Here is a 27,585-nt window from a genome sequence, read left to right as displayed (position 1 = left end):
TTTTCTAAAATATGCCTCATGTTCCTTAACACAAAATTTTAAGGCTCTCCTAGTTTGACCAATGTAAATTAAACCACACTGGCAAGGAATCCTGTAAATACCCCAGGAATTCATATCCAGAACGGAGTCCTTGGGTATGGAACTCCGAATTTTATTGATGAGAGAATAAACAACCCAAAAGTTAAATTTCTGTAAAATAAGCACAATTTTATAGCTAATTGATGGGAAAAAAAGGAATGACAGCAGAATTCTTATAATCTAAAACAAGAGTGTGCCTTTTGGAGTGTTGAGATGAGAATTTTTTAACTGCTTGATTAATAATTTTGGGTGAAAAGTCCCTGTCAATAGCAAATGCTTTAAAATAACTTAGTTCTTCATCAAGAAACAGTTTGGAGGAGCCAACTTGAAATGCATAGAAAACATAGGAATAAAATGAAGCTAACTTTTGTTTAGTCGGATGACATGATTTTAAGTGTGGCAGACCTTTATTGGTTTGCAGTAAACCATAGTACTAAAATTGGATGTGTTACATATGACCAGAATGTTGAGGAACGGAAGAGAATTACATGTCTCAAGTTCAAAAGTGAACTGAATAGCAGGATCAATGGAATTCATTGTTGAAAGAACTTAATTTAAATCATCTTTATTACCTTCAAACAGGGTAAAAGTATTGTCTACGTAGTGGACCCATACTGGGAAATTTAAAGTTTCAAATAATTTTGATTCGTAATAATGCATGTAAATGGTTCAGTAAAACCATCGAAACTAGTCCCACGAAAATTTGAAAATATAATTCTGATTTTTCTTGTTTTACTTCTGAATTAACATTATACTGTTAGTTTTATGTGAATGATATACAGTCAAATGTCTTTAATCTGGATGTTCATAATCCGGAATGATCTATAATCCGAACCTCAAAGCTACAAACTTTCTGCGCATGCATAAACGTATAATGCGTTTGCGCATGCGCATAATACCTTTACCCATTCGCATAATATGTTTACACATCCGCGTTTAATGTATAATGGACGGTATAAGTTATATCTAATTATCTATTTCAGTTAATGTTGCAGATTGTGTTGTTCCTTAATCTTCTAATTGGATCAGGCTTATTATTTTTTGCAGATTGTTAGAGCAATTTTATAAAAGTAAACTTGAACTTTTGATTATGTCAAAAAGAATTTCCGATTCTGGAGCTGCCAAAGGATCTACAAAGCGAAAGCATGTTTCGATGTCCATCAGACAAAAAGTTAAATTGCTACAAAAGATGGATAAAGGCATATCTTTTGTTTCTCTAACCATTCCGAAATCCGTTTATCAATTTCACGCTGCTCTGCCGGGGGAAGGGGGGAAATGTCGCGGCGCGCAATGAACTGGAAGTTGATCTGTCAGCACTATCCGTATCTTCAGGGCAGATGTTTTTATTTTATTCGCGTTATAATTCCTTACTAAATGTAGTATTTCATCTCGTTTTACTCCGTCTTTGATATGATTTAAATCAAATTCCTCATCATTATAAATATCACGAATACACATCAAATAGTTTTCTGGTTGCAATTTTCTAATTTCGCCTAATTAATGTATTATTAATTAATTTCTAAATAATGTATTATTAATTACTAATTAATGTTCTAATTAATGTATGCTTTATGCACTGCGCTCATTGAAAGAAATGTTTAATAAAGTAAACAAATAAATATTAAGCTTTTTTTGTAAATTTTGATACCCTTTAGATTATAATTGCTCTTTATTTCATAAATTATGATTTCATATTTTTAATTTTATAATTTCTGCATGCCATCTTACCAGATTTAAACTGATGATCTATAATCCAGAAAAACCAATAATCCGGAATCACCAAAGTCCCGACGAGTCTGGATTAAAGACTTTTGACTGTGTATCTGTTTATTTGTTTGTGTTATAAATAAAGTGTTGTACTGTACTATGTATGAATTATGAAATTTCCCACATCATGTACATATTAATATGTTCCACCTCCCGATGAAAGTCTCATATTGGCGACAAGATGTGGCATATTTATAACAGATTATGCATGTTCAAATTATTCTATCGGAAACTGAAGTTTAATTATAAGAGAAATGGTTGAAGCAGAACTTGTAAAACTCAAGAAAGAATGGAAAGTATCCATTCAGCCGTAATTAAAGTAACAGGTTCTATTGAAGCCTTAATTTTTTTTATAATATTGAAGATACAGAAGAACAATTAGATATTTTAAAATTAAAAGCTGTGCTTATGAAAGTGTTGGATGAAAAATTAGAGATTTAACTGATGGAAAAGGAATTGAAACTGAAGTCAAAAGCACCCCGGAATATGAAGAAAAGATTATAAAATGGAATTTTGGAGGCATGAAATTATTAAAAAAAGTGGGAAATGCAAACAATTCACTAGTTTCTAAAGGCTGGTGTTATTATTTGGAGTTCTGATTACAGTGTTAAAATGCTCAAAATTATGATTTATAATTGTTTTGGAAATGCTGAGATGTGTTAAACACTTTATAATACTTTTGATACGGCAATAAATCAAAATGAAAATTAACTTAATTTTGATAAGATCAATTATTTGCTTAGTTTATTAGGTGGTACAGATTCAAAACCTGTCAAAGGATTTTTATTATCCTCAGAGAATTATGAAGCACATAAAATTCTTAAGGAAAGATTTGGTCGGTAAGACCTTGTTAATTTGTACATGAATATATTGTTAAAATTACAACCTGTATGAGGTTCAAATGATATGAATGGTTTGAGAGAATTACATGACACGTGTAAGCATGGAGGTAGGAAGTAAGATGGAGTCGCCCTAAACAAGTTTCTCCCGTACCCTGCTCTGAAGCACCGGCGATCCCTACGTGGTGACCAAAACATTGGGTAATTTACCATTGAGTTCAATGGGATTTGACGCTTCGGATGTAAATATTTTGTAATTACGTCGGAAATATACATATAAATGTATATATTTTCTTTTCCTACAACACTTCAGAGTCTTAAGTATGTGAAAACAACATATTTTTAAACAACAATTCATTCTGAACAGAATTAAATGCTATACATTTCACAGGACAGTTTTCTCAGAATGGTTTAATTTGAATGAGATATTTTCACAAGTTTTAGAAAAAAAAAAAAAAATATGGTAATTCGATTTTATTCGGTTAAGGTACAAAAATTAAGATCAAAGTTTATTGTATTATTAATACTAAAATTATGCATTATTTCTTTCTATTTATAGAGCTTCTTCCTAAAATACTTTCTTAAATATGACATGATTTTTTGGCTTCTGAGGCATCTTTTAAATCGAAAAATGTAAGTCAATTTATAATTAATGCTCTATTCGGTTCATTTTAAATTAGAGAATTATTAGGAATTAGCGAAATACTTTAAATCTGAAAGGGAATAAAATAAGTTTTTTTTTGAAGTATTATTTAAAACTTGTAACTGAGTTATTATAAAATGTAAGGGGAATAATTCTTTTAATTATACTTATCAGATTTTTTTTTACCCTTCATTTCAACAATACATAATCCAAAACTCTTTATTACGTTCTTAAGTGCGCATCTCATACCATTTGCTTTACAATACCTTTTAACAGATTGCTTTCCAATATGAACAATTCTTGCTTAAATCGTTTTATAACGTATTTGTCAACAGGATTTCAATTTATGGTTACAATTCAATATTAAGGTTATTATATATTTAGATAACATTTATAATTATTATAAATTAGATACATTTAATAATTAGATTTCTTCACAGTACTTTCACAGTTGTTTACAAGTGAATAAATTCTTCATTTCAGATACATTTATAAATAATTTAATGAATATTTATGTATTTTGTCAAAGGCAGATACATGGTTTTTGCAATAATATGCAACAATGATATATGGATGTGAAAAAAATTTGTTTTATTTAAAACATTTTGGCGTTTGGAAAATAAAATAAAAGTAGCGAATACTCTATCAAGGGTATCGAAAGACGTATACAATTTTAAATGTACCGTAAGGTATTTTTCATTCTTTAAGCATAACATTTTTCTTAAAATCTATATTTTTGTAGTTCAACAGCTTAGAATTTTATAAAACAAATTCATAATCAAAATCGGTGTTGTTAGTTATCGAAAAATAACCAAGATGTGACTTTTGCGTAAATGTCACTAAACTATACAAATTGCTATTATCCATCACACTATGCATGTTTCTTTCATGCGAAAGTGTCCCTTTTTCGATTTGTATGGAACTGTCGTGTGTCGAAATACTATCAGAATCCTGTCAAGCGAGCTTCTGAATGTAAACAAAGAACACCCCATCTGGTGACCCAAGCTTCAAAGCAGTGCTTCACTTCTAGTGTCGATTGGCCCCTCCTTCCTTTTTTACCTCCATGCCTGTAACATACAAATTAGATCATTAAATTCATTAAACTGAAACATATGAAAGTTACTTTATCCTTTGATACTCAAATGTATTCCTAGGGATACAGCACTTGAAGTGTCAGAAAGCTAATGATGAAAACTGTAATGTCAAAGACCTCATGAAATTTCTAACACGGGGAATCGATAGCCACAATTTAACTTCGGAAAATTTATCTCCCTCTAAGAGTTATGCAAATTTTTCCGAGGAGTATTTATTTCCCCAATGGAAATGAAATAATTTCCACACTCATAATTCTCTCAACTCCAGTATGATTATCAGTGCCAAAAATTCCATTAATGTAAACAAAATTACAATTGCTTCACTTTTTTTTTTTGCTTATTTGTGAAACCCAAGGTCATATTTCAGAAAAACGTGTTATGCCATAGGAAGAGTTTAAAAGATTCTAATTGGTGCATTCTTTGTATCGAAAGGAACTGCAGAACAAAAATTTGCCCTTCTCAATAAAAATGTTGAAAATATAATTCTAAGCATGATAACATACTGTTGCAAGAAGTTTATACCTTTTGCGATGGTGCACTTTTGCGACGTGTATACCTTTTGCGACGGTGTTTAACGACGCTCATGCGGGACAGAAGGGAATCGAAGGCATCACCGTACAGGATGAAGGTTTTGCATTGCTAAGCCTAATTTTATAAAAAAAGTCAGGGAAAAAAGTTTCACTTCTAGCATTGTAATTTTTGGTATCATTTTAGATTATTACTTGAGCTCTTATATATGTTAAAATTAGCACTTAACCTTTTTTTTCTTTATTTTGCATGAAAATATACTTAAAGAATTGCTTATCTTGTAAAATAATTTTTGGAAGCGCTTTTCAAATTATTCCAAAGTTTTATTTCATAAAAATCCATCAATAAAGCTAAAATTAATAAAACAACACATTAAAGACTATTTACAGTAAGAAGTAACAAAATTTAAAATGAAGACTGCGTGTGGTAAATCTCAAAGCACGGAGAAGTATCACTTTCTAACTCTTTAGAAAATGAACTTCAAAAACTGTCACTTGAACACAAAGAATTTAAAGAATAAATCATGAATAATTAATTTACAACTTAACAAGTGCTTTCTCATTTCACACAGTAAAACAGTAGTAACTATTGCTAACTTTGTGGCTAGTGTTATAACAATGTATGAGAACTAACATCATTTATGCATTTCAAGAATAGGTATAGTGATATATAGAATGGAATAGGTATAGGTAAAAGTAATATTTCGACATTTCTAAGCTTAATAAATGCAGATCAAGCTGATACAGGTATATTTCAAGACTACATTTATGTCAGGTTTGAGGTACCAGTCAGACTTTTATGGTAGTTTGGGTTAATAGACTAATATAAAATTTAAAAGATTTCACCGGCTTCAGAAATCAGAGCTCTTATAAAATACAGTTACAAGATCTGTGTGAAAGATCCAAGATTCTAAACGCAGGAAGGTGGGATGCTATCCATGACAAAATTTGCAAAAGATTCACCCATTAATTCCTTAGTATTTCTAAACATAAACTAAAAATATGGGACCACGTGCTATGGTGAAAGTCTTGGCAATTCCTCTAATATTTCTTAGAGTTTTACTATGGACCAATCAGCATCCCGGCACAAAGAAGTTGCAATCCAGGACGTGGTCTGACGAAGGGAAGGGAAGGGAAGTGGAGCTAGAGAAGAGGAAGGGGAAGGCCTGATGAAACAGCTGGTAATCTGAAATGGTAGATTGTGATAATGATGCAGAGAAATTAAGCATTATTCTAATGGAAGACAACTATGAGTTTATTGCAGGAAACAAATAATTTCAGTGAACATCTGAGAGAGAGAAAGCAAGCCCTCTTCATTATAAAATTAAGCTCTGAAAGGAATGCATTAAGCCTAGTTACATAAAAGGAACTTGTAGTTAGGCTTAGAGACTTATTGTATTCTTTTCATTTCATCATTTCTACATGAAAGGAAACTGATTCTCTTTATCAATGTATTATTCATGTAGCAGATTTAAAACAGCTGGGACATGAAATGTAAATACTCAGAAATTTACATTTCATGTCCCAGCTTCATGGCATTCATGGGACATGAAATGCAAACACTTATGATATACACTAGTGTATATCATAAGTGTTTTATTACAGCCTATCAGTGTCTAACTACAGACCTCACATTAGGTTAATGAACAAATGAATGGATAATGCTGACTACAAAACTGATTTGGACACAGGTACCACAGTGAAGAAACAAAACAAGTAGCAAATAAAATCATTAATTTTAACTTAAATACAAATAGCAAGTAAAATAATAATAAACTGAAATTCACTTAAATATCTTAGAAGAATCAGCAGCCAATAAAACTTGTTATAGAAAACTAAATGTTTTAATTAAATTTTTAAACTAAATGTTGAAACAGAATGTTATTTACATGATCAAAGAAGAAATAAGAGGAAGCTGCAATGCATATTCTAAGTGATCATGTTGTCATGATGTAAGAAGTTTTATGTATTTGAGCTCTATAAAAACTAGAATGATGTCAAGATGATCTGAGTCAAAATTATGACAAAAAATGACATTAAATTTAAAATTATACAGAGACTTGCATACACAAATTACGCTAATATGTGAAGCATGCTTAGCAGTAAAAATAAAATAAATATATATTTTTTAACTCTTTTAGTATGATTTCAAACATAACCTTCAAATTTGAGAACAAAAAGCAGCACAATACTTAATCATAGTTCAGTACACATATAATGCAGAATTTATGTCATTTTCTCAAAATTGATTTGCCACATGAATTTAATCTTCATATGAACAGAAATATGTTGCTATATTAATAGACTTGATAGCAATTATATCTAAATTTCATGAATTAGTCTTATATTTTATTCCATCAAAAATGAAACTATTGTCAAACAGCATGATTTAATGCCAGTTATGGATTAATGTGACATGACCACACCCTCATAATATCCCTGCTTTCAACTCCACTGATAAGACATGTAGAATCACATTTGTGACTGCCCTCTGGTTCAGAATTAATATTTGTTGAATGGGGAAAAGAACAGCTGAGATAACGCTGCCAAAACAATAATAGATTTCAACTCATAGCATTCTAAAGAGAGCTTCTGGTAAAATGTAAAATTGGAGGCTTAACAAAAATCGACCTTAGCCTTATTACAAAACGCAAGAACAAAGTCTATCAATACTTCAGCAGCAGTAGCTATTTGGTGGACTATGCAGAGAGACTGACAAATGCTTTTATGGTTAAGATTTACAGATAAAGTGCAGCTCAGAATTTCACACAAACGACTGGCATAACTTAAGCAAGATCTCTGACAGTTTCATGATCATTGAGACAGTATGTGACCCATGAATTTTTTTAGATAAGACCTTTCAATATTCAATCACAAAATATAATGAAGCATCAAAGTTAATTTTTATTTAATGGCAAAGAAATTTATTATACATCCTGCCACTACTTACGTGAACTTTGGCTATTACTTGAACCCCTGCGAGCAGTTTCTTGATAATGTTCTTCATACACAATTGGCAAGGAATTCAGATCTCCATCAAACTCAAGACACTCTACTTCTAAGGGAGGCAGTAAGTTAAAATATGATGATTTCCTTAAGCACTCTGAAACTTCTTGATAAGCTTCAACACTAAACAGTAAAATTTTATAATTAGAAATTCATTCCTAAAATATAAGACAAATTGTTTAATAATATATAATAATTAATTTATAATTTCTTGTTAACATTAAGCAGAAATGTAATTTTTAAAATTATGTTACTTATGTAAGGAAGAAAAATTTTCTTACAATTTATTTATTAAAAAGAAGACAGCAACATTTGTGTTTAATTATTTTAAAGCAAGAAACACAACTATTGAGATAGAACACCTAAATATATTTTCATTTATAATGAAGGTGGAATAATGAGACAGTTACATACCACGAGGATTAGTCAAAAATTTGAAACATACATCACATAGATTTAGCAAAAATTTAAGCAATAACACATTTTATTAATAATCTACATTCATTCAAGAATTTATCAGTACATTCAAGAACTATAATCTACGTAATATTTCTTAGACAGTAATACATTTTCAACTTTTACAAATACAACATAAATTTGTCATATGAAAATTTTATGGCATTCCTATTTTAATCTTGCATGGAATATTTTTTTACAGTCCATTTACATTATCTGTATTTTCAGACCATTTGGCTTCAAAATGCTATTCACATACTTCAGTTAAACTAACTTTTTAATGTCCCTGCATTTAGCAATAAACAGGTTCTCGAAAAGCTAATTAATAAGTATTTCAAACTCACCTGATTTCTCAATGGAAGCAACCTATGCCTAGCATACAAAACAAAATTCACCCCCCCCCAAATCAAAGAGTTCTCAATTTTTAAGCCCCCCAAAATGAGTTCTCAATGTTTAATTTGTTTTAATTTTGTATTAATATATTAGCTAATTTTCATCAGTTTTCTTGGACAACATTATTAAAAAAATTGCTAGATAGCAAAATTTTGAAACAGCAATAATTAAACTAATGTCTTTCCTCACAGTTATTACTTGAAACATTATATTAGTTTATGTCTACAACTACTGTACTCCATGCAACTGAAAACTGTTGTTTAGATATTCTTTATGTACTGCAAGAATCATATGAGTTATTTAAAAATGATTAATAAAGTGAGCAAGAGTTAGCTGTAAAAGGAGTTTGAATTCAAATAAAATTCAGCTCTGGCTTGGAGGAGTTTACAACTCATAAAATTTTGAAGTAATTTGATAGTGTTTAACAGTCTCAGTTCTCAGACTCCATGCAGCATCTTTTCTTACTTAGGATGATTTTAAAATAAGATAAAAACACCATGCAGCCATATGATAGTTTAATATTTATAGGCTATGAAGTGAAGCTAGGAGTTTGAGTCACTTTGACAATCGTAATAAGTGAGACACCAGTCTGTTCTACAAGAAGCTGAAATACACTGAAAAAATAATTACCAATCAAAGATGAAAGACCTGCTCATGTATAGATCAAGCAGTTTCACCACACCAAAATGTCTTTTCAGAGTAGATCTATGGCAAGACATTTAGCATGTTTCTCCTGCATATGATCATATCTCAAATGATAATTTTAGCTCATCATAAGGTACAGCAGTACATAAACTGCCATACAGAAGTTTTCATTTAATGTGAGAGGTGACATTTTTTGTTTAAAATAGCAGCATGCCTTTATACTTGCACTAGCCTGAAGCATTTTGTAGACAAATTAGATTCTTCTTAGAAAACCAATGGTTACTTTTCTAATGAAAGAACAGATAAAAGTAGTTGCAGCAATAATAAGGAAAGTCATAATGAAAACAGTGGTGAATCATAAGAACATGATAATGAAATTATTATGAACAGCTATCAGTCAAAAATATCCTATTTTGGAAGTATGAATGATATAATTTAAATTAAAAAAATGTTATAATACTTACAGCATATCTTTTTTCTTTCACAAGCAATCTTGTAGAAACAGCAGAAAAACTAAGAGTTTCAAACTTAACTATTACTCTATTATTTAAGCAACTGAAGCATTAATGATTCAAATTTTGCATAGAAACTAGATTTTTGGGAAGTGAGGACACAGTCTACAGCAAGTTATACCTTATCAGGAAAAAAATTAAAACAATTCTGCTGACTTCTATGAATCTCACTCTTATAGGATGAGTTCATCATTTCAGATATATCAGATTAGGCAAAAACAAGAAATACAGGCAAAGTTTTACATTAAACTCATATATTTTGAGGCAAATAATGAATGAAAAGTTCTGCCTAAATGTGCAGAAAACTCGATTTACAGTTAAAATGTTTGCAAAGTGAAAAAAATTATGCACACCTCCAATTAAGACAGGAAGTAGAAGCAGCAACTGAATTTATATGTACGTATTAATATTGCTACACTTAACTTGCTTACTTTGAATAAAAATATATTATTAATTTCATATTTCAAGATTATATTGAGACAACAAGCTCTACTTGAAATACTAAAATACATAGAACCTCCCATGATGATGACCCATATATAAGAATATTAAAAAAAAATAATACTGACAATGGTATATTCTATTCTTCTAAAGACCACTCCCTAACTTCAAAGGGACTCTAAAATTACTTGACTGGTGAGCACTGAAATATCTTTATTTCAACATCAAATTAAAATGTCAACACTACACAAATTAATAAAAGCATACAATGTAGTTACATAACTCTAGCCTCCATCACAGTAAAATAGTAATGGAGAAACATAGAAACATCCAACACATAACACATTTCTAACACAGACTGACAAGTGCATTGCATGAGAGTCATATAGCCATTGGAGCACTATATTAAAGGACACATTGTCATGGGAAAAGCATATACACCATAACATGACATTGAAAATAATGGAATGTCATAATGGATTACAAGAGAAAAGTAGTATAGTGTGTTCTCCAGAACACAGCTTTAATTTGTATGATCACCACTTTTCAGAGTGAAGTTAAAAAAAAAAAAAAAAAAAACTATTCATAAACAGTTTTACTGCGAGAGGAACCATACACAAAATTTACAAGACAAGAAGAAAGTACATGTTGCATAAAAGTCTGAAGCAGCAGCTATCCCAAAATACAACAGAATGGAAAATGAAGTACAGTGCATTGACATACCTTGAGAGAGGAGATGCAACGTAGCACAAAGTGGCATGAGTTCATTAGTATAAGTACCATATTCTAGAGATACACAACATGGAACTTGTAATTCACAACTACGTTTAATAAAGATGGCAAAAGGAGTGGCTATCATAAGAGGCATCCCCAATTTTAAAGCCAACACGTCTCTTTCACTACTTCAGCCTTGTTTACAAAATAATGTGAAAGATCACAGTTTGTTGTTAAGTAGGATGTTACTATGGCATATTATCCAACCTACAGCAAAACTTGTCAGTAGTCAATGCATGAATGACACTTCTACAGTTTGAAAATATGCATCTAAGGAGTATTTTTTTAAAATTAACCATTAAATGTAATTAATTTAATAGCAGTTAACATAAAATTCATAAATATAAAAAATTTTACTATTCAGATAAGCAGCAAAAACTAGCTGGCAGAGGTGAAAGAAAATTAATTCTAGGCAGAGACATAAAATATAATACATATAATCAATAAAACTACTTATAATGCATTTTACATTATGAATGTAAAGATTTATAAGTAGCATGCTTTGCAAACTTAAGTTTTGAATTAGATAATCTTTTTCTACTAAACAATTCTTCATTTGCAAGTTTATTTTTGAAATGAGAACAGCTTCAAGAGTTTTCATACCTGGATTTGGTCAAAATACAATTGAATTTTTTTTTTTTTTTTTTTTTTTAACATAGCAGAAAAATTCTTTCATTTTTTTTGCAATGGTAGAATCCTGAAACACTGCATTTAAAAGCTTCTTCAAATGGTATGAAACTGAAACTGGAAGGTTGTATTCAATGAAAAATCAACTAAAACAGCATTCAGTTTTTATAACAACCAATTATGAAGAAATTTGAGATTTCTTTCAATTTTTTAGCATTAATTTCTGTATGCCTTTGAGAAAATATAATCAGTTAATGCTATATGCAACAGAAGTCTTTGTTGCTACTGAAAAGTAAAAGTTATGGAAAATTTTAGATGCTTTAATGCATGGGAATTCTGTTAAATACGAGTCTTTAAATTTCTACCTTGATAATTTCAGCATTTTACTCTGATGCAGTACAATTCCCGAATTTGGAGAATTTCCAATTTCATCACAACTCACAAGAAGCAAGTGCTGCATTTTTTTCCGCCATAATATAATCTGATCAGATCATCAGGGTAAACAAGCCCTTCACAGCAGGATACTTGATTGGAAAGTTAAGGGTCGAAATTTACTCTTCTCTTCAAAAGCAGAACAAGATTAACTTAACATGCGATAGTTTATACACATTTCCCTTGCCCCCTTTCAATAAAATACATACACTAAAGTGACAAAAGTCATGGGATACCTCCTAATATTTTGTCGGTTCTCCTTTTGCCCGGCGAAGTGCAGCAACTCGACGTGGCATGGACTCAACAAGTCGTTGGAAGTCCCCTGCAGGAATATTGAGTCATGCTGCCTTTATAGACGTCCATAATTGTGAAAGTGTTGACGGTGCAGGGTTTTGGGCACGAACTGACCTCTCGATGATGTCCAATAAATGTTTGATGGGATTCATGTCGGGCGATCTAGGTGGCCAGATCATTTGCTGGAATTGTCCAGAATGTTCTTCTAACTAATCGTGAACAATTATGGCCCGGTGACATGGTGCATTATCATCCATAAAAATCCCATCGTTGTTCGAGTATGTGAAGTCCAGGAATGGCTGTAAGTGATCTCCAAGTAACTGAAGGTATCCATTTCCAGTCAATGATCGGTTCAGGTGCACCAGAGGACCGAGTCCATGCCGTGTAAAAACAGCCCAGACCATTATGGAACCACCACCAGCTTGAACAGTGCCTTGTTGACAACTTGGGTCCATGGCTTCGTGGGGTCTGCACCACACTCAAACCATACCATCAGCTCTTACCAACTGAAATTGTGACTCATCTGACCAAGCCACGGTTTTCCATTCATTTAGGGACCAACCGATATGCTCCCAAGCCCACGAGAGTCGCAGCAGGTGATGTTGTGCTGTCAGTAAAGGCACTCGAGTGGGTCTTCTGCTGGCATAGCCCAAGGAAGACAAATTTCGCCGCACTGTCCTATCGGACATGTCCCTCATACATCCCACATTGATTTCTGTGGTTATTTGACACAGTGTTGCTTGTCACGTCGCTGGTCTCGGTCGTTAAATGCAGGTGGTTGGTCACTGCGCTGTCCATGGTGGAATGTTATGCCTGAAATTAGATACTCTCGGCACACTCTTGACACTGTGGATCTCGGAATGTTGAATTCCCTAATGATATCCGAAATGGAATGATCCATGCGTCTAGCTCCAACTACCATTCCGCATTCAAAGTCTGTTAATTCTCGTTGTGCAGCCATAATCATGTCAAAGCCTCTTCACATGAATAACTTGAACACAAATGAAAGCCATGCCAAAGCACTTTGCATCTATACATTTTCTACGCGATACTACTGCCATCTGTATATTTGCATATTGCTATCCCATGACTTTTGTCACTTCAATGTAGTTTTTTCAGTATTTTTTTGCAGTTCTTAATTTCCAAGGAATTTCCATAGAAACTACAGAGAATCCATAATAGTTGAAGTCCATGTGAAAACTAGAGCATGGAGTCCATAATATAGAGTAATATCCATAATAGAGTTTTTTCTGCATAAATAAGTCACACACTTTGAACGGAAAATAAGTTTGATAACATACAAGAACAAGTTCACTAATTTTCTCAAGGCATTTCATGCAGTTACATAAAAAATTCCATCTCTATGTCATTCCAAGTTTTGATTGCAAAGGAGTTATACATACATTTTGATAACCAGTAGTCTATAACTATATATTCTGATTAGCAACATATATATTAAATATATTATTAGCAATAACATTCCATCCACATTAAAAAAAGAAAACAACTGAAGCAGTGTTAGGTGAGAATGTAAAATGTAAAATGAAATGTAATTCCTATAAATCAAAGCACATACTTCTTTCCAGATGCTAACTGCAAAATTTTATGCCAAATGGTAACTAATTTATAAATTTTTCCAGATGAATGATTGATTATGTTTGTGATATCTATCAGAAGACAGCGGCTTCTGTAGGGGTACACAGCAAGTTAATCTGGCATTATATAAATCAAAGCACATACTTCTTTCCAGATGCTAACTGCAAAATTTTATGCCAAATGGTAACCAACTTCTAAATTTTTCCAGATGAATGATTGATTATGTTTGTGCTATCAATCAGAAGACAGTGGCTTCTGTAGGGGTGTGCAGCCAGTTAGTCTGGCATTATATACAGATTTATTTGATCAGTTCCAAGAAAGAAATACGTTAGAATGTACAAATGATCAGAGATGGAGAAAAGACTCCAGAGCAAATATGTAACGTTTAAGTAGGAAAACTAAGCCTGATTATATAATGAATGATTGTTTTGCTTGCTGATAATTTTTTGAGTATAGAAAACCACAAAAGGCCTGACTAATTAAAGAAAGGATGCTTTAGGCAGGACTTTTAAAGAAATCTAGCTCATATTCCCATTACACTTGGAGGTTGGGTTTGGTCTGTTTGATTATAGCAAAGTTCATGACAGCCATCTGTCAAAGGAGGAGTGATGCTTTTGTGGGGGAATTTCTAAGGGAACTAGCTCTCATCCTGGGAAAATACACATGTTAGCAATGAAAAAATAACATTAACTTCTTTTTAATTTCTAGACAATTAATTTCACTACATAAAAGCAGTAAAATTAATTAAATGATAAATACATTGTAGGAGACATTAGGTTAATTGGAAAAGCCGGAGAGATGGAAAGTTAGCAACTGCCTTTGCCGGGAATCGAACCACGGACCTCTGGATTACCAGCCCAGCGTGCAGAACCACTACACCATGAAGGCATGCTAGGAAAGCAGGAGAGATACCTTATATACCCCCCTTTTAAAGGGTGACTGGGGCTTTTAGCGGACCCAATCACCAAATCCTGGGTGTGGAGAATCCTCATCCAACACCCTTTTAGTTCGGGCACCACTGTAGAGACATTAAGTACTTTTTGGAAGCAGGAGAATTAAAAAATTAACAAATGCCTTTGCCAGGAATCGAACCACGGACCTCTGGAATACCGTCTCAGCGTGCAGAACCACTACACCACAAAGGCACGCTAGGAAAGCAGGAGAGATACCTTATAACTTGAATGACTTTTTTCATTGGTTAACCTGAAAAAACTCCATTTGCTTGAAAGCATTCCATCCTTTTAGTTTCAGACATAAATATATGTGTATATAACACAACATGGTGTGTGTGCGTATATATATATATATATTCTTTACCAATTATGCAAAAATTAATTATGTCTTCTTGTTACTCAGTACAAAAGCACTAGTTAAATCAGCTATTATATACATATATCTTGCTCATTCTTCTTATTTCCATTGCCTTTGAATTCACATTATTTGGCTATTCATTTCTATTACTATCATAAAAAATCTGACATAACACAAGCATTTTGATAATAGGAAGGTATACTTTATGGATATGTTTCAGGTAAATGGAATGCATAAGAATTTTTTTTTTGAGATATCACTAATCAAGAGATGGAAGAATAGGACCTATTAAGTATCAAAACTCAATACTTATGTTATACATTTTTGGCATTTGTTTTACTGTTTTTTATACTAACTGTTAAAATACATGTAATTTTAAATGTTAATTTTTCTTTCATTGGAAGATAGTGCAAAAAAAGCCATACTGTGAAATTCTGAGCATCATAAGTGAAAAACATTTTGTCAACTCAGGAGAGAGAAATCTACATTTAGCCACATCATTATTTATGTCAAATGTAATTATAAATTAAACTTACCTGCTATCACAGGGAGCCAAAGCAGAATCTCTACTCCTTTCAATGATGAAAAAGGCCTCTGAAAAGCGTTTCACTCTCTGAAAATGCCTCTGTCGGGATAAATGTTGTCGTACTTTTTCATTCCCTATCACAGTCTCAAGAAACTTTTGCCACAAGAGAATAAGAGCACCACATATTTGAGCAATATCACTATTTGCTTTCATCAGAAATTCTTCACTGTCCATACCCTAAATAATACAAACAATACTGAAAAAAAATTTAAGATATTTTCATATCACTAAATGTAAGTGTAAATTATGCAGATGTATGATTCAGATGTTATGTTCAGAGATAAATGTTATATTATAAACTAGAGACAGTCATATTTACAGAACAAATACGGCCAATTCGCAATACAGAAAACTCAGTTGTACTGAAAATTCATTAACAGTAAATTTAAATCACCTGTCTTGAAATACACAGAAAATTTGTATTAAAAGTTTTTTTCACAATGAATCCTCAACTTTGATCACAGTCAGCAAAAAGAGAAGTGAAAGAATGAGAACAATACTGTAGCTTACTATATACTCATTAAGTGCACTGAAGAATGAAAGAAGGTGGTTTGAATTTTTTAAGTCTTCTCTGAAAAGTGCCTGTCCATACAATTATTGGCTAGACACCTAAATGCAATGCTTTTCGCCCAAATACTGCGCATGGCTCAAATGGGTTTTCCAAAACTTCTGAATGAGGTGTTAATCACACCTTTTAACTGTCTAAGTAATTTGAATATTTGAATAGCCCTCCCCTTTTATTTAGTAAGAGCTACAAGCACATTGCTCATTTCATCTATGGGCTCTTTATAACCTTTAGCTGTGCTGATATTCTGCCATGTTGCAACTCAACTCTTGCTGAGCTCCGATGGCTGAGTGACATCATCTCAAACTATGAATTCTCGCTCAGAGATCGCATGAGAACTCGGAATGGAGAAGTCGCACGCGGCGTCGTGCCATTTTAAAACCCTTTTCATTATGTAAATATTCTGTAACCCGTTTGAGTTTTCATTAAATATGTTTGTGTAAAGAATGTATTTATCATTTATGGATTATTCTCTTCAATATTTTCCAGATAGATGCACAGAGGAGATCAATTCAACCAGTGGCCCTAGCAGAACCCATTGGGATGAGGTAAGCTGCTTAGCTTGATTAATTAGTTAGAATTGTAACACTAACGATAATGATAAGGAGAATAAATAATAATATGCCATGTGGTTTTGCAACTATTGATAGCTGTGATGCTATTCTGCACAACAAAAAAGTGGCCATACATTCCAAAGATCCTAAGCAAGAACTAATCACTTCAGTTAACTTGGCTACTCATTAACATTCTGGTAGTTCATTTCCTGGTGAAGGGTGGGGGGAATTTCATACAGAAACTAAGCATGGCTCTATAGTCCGAGGGGTCTACCCCACAAAAGAGTGAAAAGAGGCTATAATGTAAGATCAAAATCTCCAGTGCACTATTTAACCAGATGACGAATGGTAAGTACCCTTCCCTGGAACTAACGTAATTACCTTGTGAATTTAAGCAACAAAAGGCAATGCAAAGAGAAAGGAAATGAGAATCAGAGGGTACTAACTTTCACTAACTTAGATTAAGTATAGATTATGGCAAAGCACATGAAGGCTATCTGCCTAAGGGAAGGGATATCTTCATGGAGGACTTTTTAACAGAAAGTGAGATGTATTCACATTTTACATGTGGGAAACCATTAAAACTCCCAAGCAGCCATGATTTGAAACCAGGTCAAATTACCACTGTTCAGCAGTTTTAGAATTTGTCTGCCGGCGGCTCTGGTATGACAAATTCAAACATGTTATAATTTAACATTTTATTGCAATGTCAGTGCATCAATAAATTATCAACACAATCATAATCTGCAGCATGGTTTAAACATTATGTATTCAGATGTGGTCAATATGAGGCTATTAAAAAAAATCTCTTAAAACTGATAAAATATAGTCAAACACTCATTACCTGAAGCTGTACTTGAGCTCTGAGATTTGTATTGCATTCACTGTCAGACATAGACATTTTAGGAAAATATGCTCATGGACAAACTTGAAATAGCCAGAATAAAAATGAAAATTCTAAAACTGAACAGTCATAAAACAGGAATTTTGAAAGATGATAATCATGACACAGAGGTTTTAATGCTGTACATTTTTCAGTATTAATTCAAACTCTAAAGTTTTTTTAAATATTTTTATTTTATTGGAGAGATTCCCCCCCCCCATATTTAGGTACATTCAAACTTTGAATTTACATGAATTGGTTGTGATAATTAGATTAGATTTCCTTTAATAATTAGATTACAGGCTGTTTAAAAATTGAATTACAGATACAGTACAGAACACTGATAATCTGTTGCTAAAATGTTTATGATTTTTAGAAGTTTTAAAACTAATTTTATTCTGGAAAGTAAAATCGTTTTTATTGTTAAATGGCATATATTCAATCCTACAAGCAAATATTGTGAAGATAGGTTAAATACTAATTTAGAAGTCAAACAACAAAAATCAGCATTATATTTTCAAAGGACTAGTTTCGATGGTTTTATCGAACCATCATCCTCAGCTGCAAAAGTGCAAATGCATGAGATAAGATATAGTGATTAGATGAGAAATGATAAGAAAGAATGGACATAAGCCAAACCATTGGCGCCATCTGTTGATGAAACCAGAATTAAAATATAATTTCTTTAAAGGCTGAAGGTAAAGATGGCTTGGAATTAAGGTCATTAACTAGAACAGAAAGACGTTTTTGAATGTGAAATGCCTCTAGAAAATCTAGTTCACCAATGGAAGATGTTTTTTGAATAATTTTGGCTGCAGAAAAATTGAAAGTGTGATTTTTGGACTAACAATGCTGTGCAACAGAAGACTTTTGTGTTTCCTTTATTTCTAACATATTCTTCATGTTCCTTAATGTGAAATTTTAAGGTTCTCTTAGTTTGACCAATGTAAATTAAACCACACGGGCAAGGAATTTTGTAAATACCCAAGGAATTCAAATCTCGAATGGGGTCCTTGAGTATGGAACTCGGAATTTTTTGATGGGAGAATAAACGACTCGAAAGTTCAATTTCTGTTGTTTGACTTTTAAATTAGTACTTGTTCAGCCTGTAATTGTATCATAATTATACGTTAAGTAGTTTTTTGGGAACATACAGAAAAAACACAATACCAATTTTTTTAGCAGTAACCCTTTGCTCCTGCTTTCTGAAATTCAAGCTAGGATCTGAGAAAATAACAACATATTATCTAAATAAATTTCTTTTTGTTCAGGGAGGGAGGATGAACATTGCAGGTTTTATATTTTAAGTTTGATACAGGTCTAATTATGAAAAGTCTTTTTATATGGCATTCATCACACAGTAAATTCATATTAATATATAATGTAATTTGAAAATATTTGGCAAAAACATTTTGTAACAAATGTGTCCACAGAAGAGTGTGTTTATATGGTAGCAGTACACTGACGTAAACCGTCATTCCAAAATCCGAGTCTGAGCAGTATGAATTGAGACATAAAAGCAGAGCTTCATGATATGCATCTTACCTATTAGGCAGCACACAGAAATGAAGCAAATACACAAAGGATGCACACAGAAAAATTTAAAATCACCAAGCATTCAAGTGTATTAACCAAAAGCTGTGTGAAGTCAATGTTGCATTACTGCTACATAAAACTGAATGATTGAAAAGTTTCTTTTGATTTTGCTTGTTTTTCTTTATGCGTTACCTGCCACTACTAACACGTGCAAGTGTTGCCTATTGGCAATTCTTAATTAAATATGATGTCCTTATCTCTCATAACAGTGTTTCTGCATTCAATAACATATTTAAGTTAGCTTTAGGCTATTTCCGTATAGCGAAGCTCACAAGGGCTGCCTGCCTAAGAGGAGTGATGCCTTTGTGGAATTCCTTGGGGAAGATGGCTTGTAATTAAGTTGTACATGGGGAAAAACCATGAAAATTAACCACACAGCCACCCTATTCACTGGGACTTGAACTCAGAATGAACTACTACTGTTTAGCGACTTTACTACTCAGCTGCTGGTTGGCTCTAACTTTTGCTCGAATCAGCCACATGTAAAACATATGTAGCACCCTGCATACGAGTAATGATAAAATTCTGTATGCTCGGAATATATACAGGATGAGTATGAAAAGAATTTTGGTCGTCTGATTAAATCAGCATTGACTAAATATTAGTTTAATGGGTTTCTGTTCAGATGTGTTTAGATGCTTCTCTCAATAAGCCTGCCCTGAAGACTAAAGCTGAATAGGTAGCACAGTTTCTGGACAATAACCAAGAGTATCAGTGTTCAGGAGGATGGCAAGGCAAGTAGAAGAGATATCAGATTACAGTCTAATGATCATTGGGAAAACTATGTATATAAATTAAGAAATGATAGAACAATGGTTGACACTGATATGGCCAAGAATTTATATAAAATATTTGCTTGATAATATCTTCAGATGCAATGAGCTCTGACTTTTACAACAATTAATGCCAGAAAAATGCAGAGATTTATAGTGAAAGTGTGTGCTGGTAAAAAGTCGAAAACCCAATTAATGCAGTGTTAACATGTCAGGGCAGATAAAACTGTAACTAATACGAGTCCCAGATGTTTTAGAAACATCAAGTGACTCGCAATGCATGAGCAGTTCAACAATAAAACCTGATACAGCTCATTTCTTCAAGAACTTTATCAGTGAGATTGAGAACAGAGCTGTAGCTGATGAAAAATCAGGATTATAATGATCAGGACAACAGTAAAGAATCTGTTTTAACAATAAAAGAGGCACTCGATAACATCAGGACAATGCTAAGCTCCTTATAATGCATGGAAAACGTAGAACTGAGAGTAGGAAAGGACAGAGAGAACATATATACTACTAGATGTGTTTATATAAAACTTCATGTAACAGACAACTTTCATACTAATTAAAAATGTAATACTGATCTTGTTTAACAGATACATAACTATGCGCATATTATTTCTTAGGTATTGTATTACCTTGCTTCTTACTTCCCTTAATTTAGTTTAAGAAAAGTCATTTATGGGTGAGGGGGCCGAGGTTAATGGAATATGGTGAAAGGCACGAAGGTTAAAGGCACTTGTGATAGTCTGCTGAGGTTCACTGTAGATGTAATTAACCATGATTTACTACAGTCATTAAATTGTACAATTTAATACCGCATAAAATAACATGTTGATAAATACACATATTATTCTCAAATTACTCAAGGACACTTAAAAGGACTCTCTACGTACATTTAAAGGTTAATTCAAGGACATTTAAAAAGTACAAAATACAGGATTTTACTCAGTTGCCCAACTATTCATTTTAAGAAAAGTTGACAAAACTCTTTTCAATAAGGAAAAATATTCTTGGTCATTTATTAAGAATATGCTATTTAAAGAGATAAAATAAAATTAAAAGAACCAATAATTACATTGCAATCTCTTGAAGAAATAGGCATGATATGTCTGAAAAACTGAAAATTATTACATAAAAAGACTTATACTTTGGGCTAAACAAAGTGGGAATAAAAATGACTAAGAAGTTGCAGATATAAATGAATCTGAAAGCTTTCAGGGATGTTGAATATATCAAGTGAAGAAGCCATTTGGATAATTTCATTGGAGCTGAAGTTAAATGAATCATTAAGGGAGTAACAATGATTAAGTATGATATATTTATTTATTTTTCCCTGACATAAGTATTGCGGCAACATCATTCGCATTAATGACGCACCACCTGGGAAATTCTTTGCATGCAATTTTCTTTTTGAGTGGCAAGTAGAAAAAGAACAATGACCGATTTTCTGTCTGTGTAACTCTATTTCCAGAAAATGTAGATAAATATTAATCTTATTGGAGTCAGAACGGTGTTTAACATTCCCCATATACCAAACTTACACACTGGTTTACCCGGATGCGATCCAATTCAACTTATGAAGTGTAAGATGGAAAAAGAACGTACGATGTTCCTGTAATATAATGAGATGTCATTAACATTATACGCACTTTTATAAATAGTTCACCTGTTATCGAATGAATATATGTTATGGACAGTGTCATAAGCAGCTACTTACCCATTTTAACTTTCTGCAGTTTTTTTCTGAGTTCGACAGTGGATTGAATGATACTTTCGATTTCGAAGTGCTTCTGATGTGCACAGATTACATAAAGAATTGATGGTTCGATTGATTTTATGCATCTGTGAAATATAAATTCCGAGTATATGTGGGACTAAAATACTTTTGAAATGGTAAGTCAACTTTAAAAATTAAAATTTTGTTCTATATTGCAATATGTCTTCAGTGGTAATGTATACAATTAGAATTTTCAGAATGCATCAAATGTGTTAAGAATAAATGTACAAGTTTTTACTAAGCAAACTTAAGCCGAAAAAGCTTAAGCTATAAAAAATAAAAAATTGTATAAAGGTAGCTCTACTTCCATTAAGGCTAATTCTACTATGGCTGAAGGAGATGAAAGTAAGCAAACCGAAACTAATGCAACATCTGCGACTGTCGCCAAGGTCAGCATCAAAATCAGGTTTCCTTTTTGGAAACCTGATCCCAAAATATGGTTTCTTCAGATTGAAGCCCAATTCTGCAATGCTGGAATTAAGCTGATCAAACAAAATATGATTATGTAGTCAGTTCTATTGAAACAGGGACATTGTCATAAATCTCTGGTATTCTCACCAAACCACCAGACAACGGCAAATACTCGGCTATTAAAAAGAGGCTTATTGAAATTTTTGCCGACTCTGAAACGCACAAAACCCAGAAACTTCTACCAAGGTCAGCAATTCGACTGCTAACACTTCAGATCCTCGAGCAAATACCTAGGCTTCAAGGCGAACAGCACCACGGCTTACCATCCACAATCTAATGGTTTAATCGAATGCCAACATCGAAGCTGGAAAAAACAGCCTAAAATCCCACCTGCAAACCCCAAATTCTTTGACTGATGTTCTACCTTTGATTCTTCTTGGCATTTGAAGCACCCGCCATTAAAGAGGATTCGCATTGTTCTGCTGAACTTGTCTACGGTTCACCAATCTGTTTGCCTGGAGAATTTTTCAGTTAAGTCCCCACTGTTACGCATTCAGATTTTATACAAAAATTGCAAAGTCACATGCAAAACTTAAAACACACTCCAACAACCAGCCATGGGGGGAAAAAAAAAAATTTCGTGCACAAGGACTTAGCAAATATTTCACACGTACTCATCTATATAATTGTTGTACATTAATCAGAAATTTGAGAATAAATAAATAAATTTTTTTCTAACTCACTTCTGGCAACCCTAGAAATTCCAAGCCACACGGGCGTCAAACACAACAACTATGTTAATCACGTGATATTAATTTATCCCATGATTCTCTTATTCTTTAGTTTTTCTTAAGTTTCTGTATGTGCTTCTATTAACAGTATAATGTATCTATCGCTTATATTATTTTAGTTGAAGTTCAATAAATATGTTATTTGTGTTTAAATCTGCATTGTATTATTTATGGATAAATCCCTCATATCATCATCAATAAAGTTTCGAAGACTCAACTGCTGCTACTGAGTGCACAAAAGGTAAGCCGAATTTGCTATCTTTATTCTTCATTGTAACTTTTCGCAAAGTACGGCAGACCCATGCTTATTTCTAAAGAAAGATGGAAATGACACAATAATGATTATTGTCTACATTGACAATATCCTTACATCATGCAAAAGTGAAGAAAAAGTTAAAAGGCTAATCAAATCTCTCAATGAATTCTTCGAAGCAAAAGATTTAGGAGAAATTAGAAACTATTTAGGAATCAACATCAAAAGGGATGAAAACATGTTCCCATTGAGTCAAAAATAGAAAAATTCAAGTAGAAAAAGAACAATGACTAATTTTCTGTCTGTGTAATTCTATTTCCAAAAAATGTAAATAAATATTAAATGACTAATTTTCTGTCTGTAATTCTATTTCCAAAAAATGTAAATAAATATTAATCTTTTTGGAGTCAGAACGGTGTTTAACATTCCCTGTGTACCAAACTTCCACCAGTATGATGTTTTTTAATGTAAAATTTTAATGCTGTATTAGTTTATGCTAAGCCACACAGATAACAAATATTAAAAAATTGAAAAAAAATTAAAACCTAGGGTAGGATCTTTCAAGATTCGATAAATTTAACCAGAACATGAAAAAAATTACTACAATTAAAATTTAATGTTAAAGAATAAAACTCTAAAGTCAGAAAGGGGAAATTGATTTTTCTCCCATAGCTAATCTTTATTTACTCACTAAATCACTATATTTATCATTGTACAAAATTCATCCAGAAAACTTTTTGAGATGGCGAAACAAATTTGCTGAGCATTTCAAATTTACCGAAATCTATGAAGTTCACAGAAAACTGGTATACCAAATGAATTCTTGTGGTATTTTTATACCAGTTCTTTACAGTGAAAAAAAAAAAATAAAATAAAACCTTTATTGTAAACAAATGAAAAGCTTCAGTCAATAGTAACAGCATTCAAGTAAAATAATCAATCTCTGAGAAGGAAAGATCATGAACTTCAAACTTTAAACTAATAAACTCCCTCTTTTTTCAATAAGGATGAAAAGAAGTTATTGATGAGGACAGAGAGAATTTTCTTTTCTTTTTAACCCGGTGGAAGTCGCACCAAGAAAAGTTTCTAGAGTGGGCACGTGGGGTATCACATACCTCAATATTTAAAATACAATAAAAATAGTATTATTTAGTTTTAAAACTTTTTTTTTTGTTCTTGTGTATTATAAATAAGTGAATAATAAGTGAATAATAATTTCAGAGTTAAAATTAAGATAAATGAAAATAATAAAAAAAATAAACATCATGCCTCTAAGTTTTATTGCATCTCTAATACACCATGCATATTTTATTTCTTCACACTTTGAACAAAATACATTCATGTGTTCTTGGCACAAAATGTTTTCGCATTTTAAACATTTCATTCACGTTCTTCTGTCCTTGGAGCGAGGGCAAAAAATTTATCACATCTTTCATACTTAGTTGTTTCGAATTTCATGTATTCGTTTTAATTCTTCGTCGAAACTTTTGCTTTTGTTTTGCTTGAAGTACGTCAATTTCTTGGAAAAGCATTAATCTCTGATTCTTTGTTCAATACTTTTTTTCATTAATTGTAATGCTAAGTCCTTCAAAAACAAACTTCTGTTTCTGGTTGTTGAATGTAATATAATTCAAGCATTTATTACAGCAACATTCAGTGCAGGAAAGAAAATTAGAATTAGCCACCTCCTTGTTATTCTGGCAATTGAATAATTGGCTGACATTTCATCCCCCATATCTACTGCTCCTTTAGTCATATTATTAAAACATATAATTCCTGATGTTTTATTTTCTCCAATAGTATCATCTATAGTATGATCGTTATATAATGCTGAAAGCATAAGAACAGTTTTTCCTTTTTTAGGAACATCAGGAATTAATGTTTTATCCTTTTCGAAACCAAAACATTGTAGAAAATATTCTTAGTTTCATCTTCAGTTTCCAAAATGCAATCTTCCTCGCTTTCAAATATTTCTAATAAATCTCACATGCGTTGCATCTCCAGTTCATAGGGACTCATTATTTTTACCATAATGCAGTTAGAAATTTTTAAGAATTTAATGTCAAGTACTTTAAAATCACTTGCGAGTAGAAATATTTACTGTTACACTCCAGAAATAAATTTCTGAACTAAATATTCAGTCAGAAAAACACTTACATGGACAGGCGCGTGGGGTGTGTCATACCCCAGTTCCAACAAAATACCGATAAATCTTTTTCTGAAACACACAGGCAAAGAAAAAGTGGTTCTGAAATTCAATCACAACTAGAAACTCAGCTACTGAAAGCAACACAGAATTTCAGTTTCACAAGTTAGGAATATTCCACTTTTATGCAGGGTTGGGGTATGATACACCCCACGCGCTTTCTCGCGGGTTAATGATCAATAGCAATGAAATAAAATCTGCATGTTTGTCAAGAAAAAGAGAAGAATTTTGATTTAGAAAACAAATTAAATGACAGAATGAACAAAATTAGTGACAGATAAGGTATTTATTAAACCATCTTTCTTGCAGTCAGTAAGCCCCAAAATGTAAATCTGTATTAAAGCCATTCCTAATTTATTACTTGAAAAACTCAAGGTCACTTAAAAATGTTAACACACACACTGAAACTTTATTTTTGCTTCAATGACAAAACATGGATGACACAATCTCCATTTGCAGATTGGTTTTGAAACTGTTTCATTCTACAACATGGGAATATTGCCCTACACAAAGAAGTTTCTTTCAAAATTTTATTACACATGTATAATGCAGCTGGTCACCCTTGACATTTAGCAGATTTAAATCCTGATGTCGATATTGTTTTCTTGTCCCCAAATACAGCACTGTTGATTCAGCCTTTTCAGCTCAATACCCAAGGTTTCATTGCTGCATTTAAGGCAAACTGCCTACGTATTACATTTGCCATTTGTAGGAGCTGATTCAGACTTTAAGCTTTTGTTGTGCGATCTCTGGAAACACTAAAACATACTGAAGTACATTAAAAACATGGCTACTCCTTTAAGTACATGAAGGGTATTTGTAAAATGCTGTCAAAGAATTTTAAAATAAATTTGAGTATTTCAACAATCAGACCATTCAGCAAACAATTCGGGAAAATGTTACTAAATTTGCTAAAACTCTTTCCTCAGAATGCGAAAATTAGGAGTTCTTGTTAGATAAAGAGGCTAGTGAACTAACCATTGGGGAGTTCATCAAAGTAGGACAAGACAGAAATGCAGTAAGAAAATGAAGAAATTGAACTAACAAAATTATCTCAAAAGGTTTATCTGAATGCTTTATAATACTAAATCAACTTCTATGATAGAATCCATGTGATTCATACTTTGAGACATTTACAACAGTTGAAAAAAAATGGCAAATGAAGTTTTACATCTCTGTCATGAAATTTATGATAGAAAGAAAACGGCAAACAGTCCACGAAAAAACTGTTATTGTTTAGAGGGATGGAAACAGCAACAAACTGAAAATACAGTTGCAGCAACAATCATAACAATCAACAGTCAGGCTTCTACTAACAACAGTTTAAGCAATTAAGACAGTTTTCTGCTGTAAATAATTTTTGCATCCCTGCAACTATTTATTTATTAAATTTTATTGAGATAATACCAAACTGACTTCTCACTAATCACCAAATGACCACCAAAATTGGTCGATAGTTGATGACACCTTGTACATTCTGGTCTGTGTGTTTCCCATGCAATTCAGACTGGGTACTTTTTTATCACCTATGTTAAATTTTAAGACTATAAATATACTTGAAACAAAATGCATAATTGAAACATTATGATATAAAATCTTCTGTATGATGTTCATTTAAATTCAGTAGTAATAAAACTTCAGATAATACCTCTATTGGACCAAAAAGTTGCTCTCTAGATGGAACAGGACTACTTTTCACATGTTTGTGACATTCCTATAGTGAGAAAAATAAATAAGTACATACATACT

The 27,585-nt window shown here is 32.3% G+C and overlaps 1 protein-coding gene across 1 annotated transcript in view; it reads right to left on the bottom strand.

Annotated features, from left to right (window-relative positions):
- LOC118190687 (protein FAM135A) overlaps window positions 1–27,585 on the bottom strand; it is a 167,400-nt gene that overhangs the window by 32,168 nt on the left and 107,647 nt on the right. Inside the window, exons 11-13 of the mRNA XM_085809140.1 lie at window positions 27,485–27,550; window positions 15,972–16,198; window positions 7,899–8,077 (exon numbers count right to left, since the gene is read on the bottom strand). Of these exons, the coding sequence (XP_085665266.1) occupies window positions 7,899–8,077; window positions 15,972–16,198; window positions 27,485–27,550 (472 nt within the window). The remainder of the gene's footprint in view (window positions 1–7,898; window positions 8,078–15,971; window positions 16,199–27,484; window positions 27,551–27,585) is intronic.

This window comes from Stegodyphus dumicola, chromosome X2 (assembly GCF_044657685.1).
Source record: "Stegodyphus dumicola isolate Sdum_Otavi_A_Nest chromosome X2, ASM4465768v1".
NCBI lineage: Eukaryota > Metazoa > Arthropoda > Arachnida > Araneae > Eresidae > Stegodyphus > Stegodyphus dumicola.
Note: the sequence above shows the minus strand (reverse complement) of the source record. Positions and strands in the feature narration are given on the sequence as shown.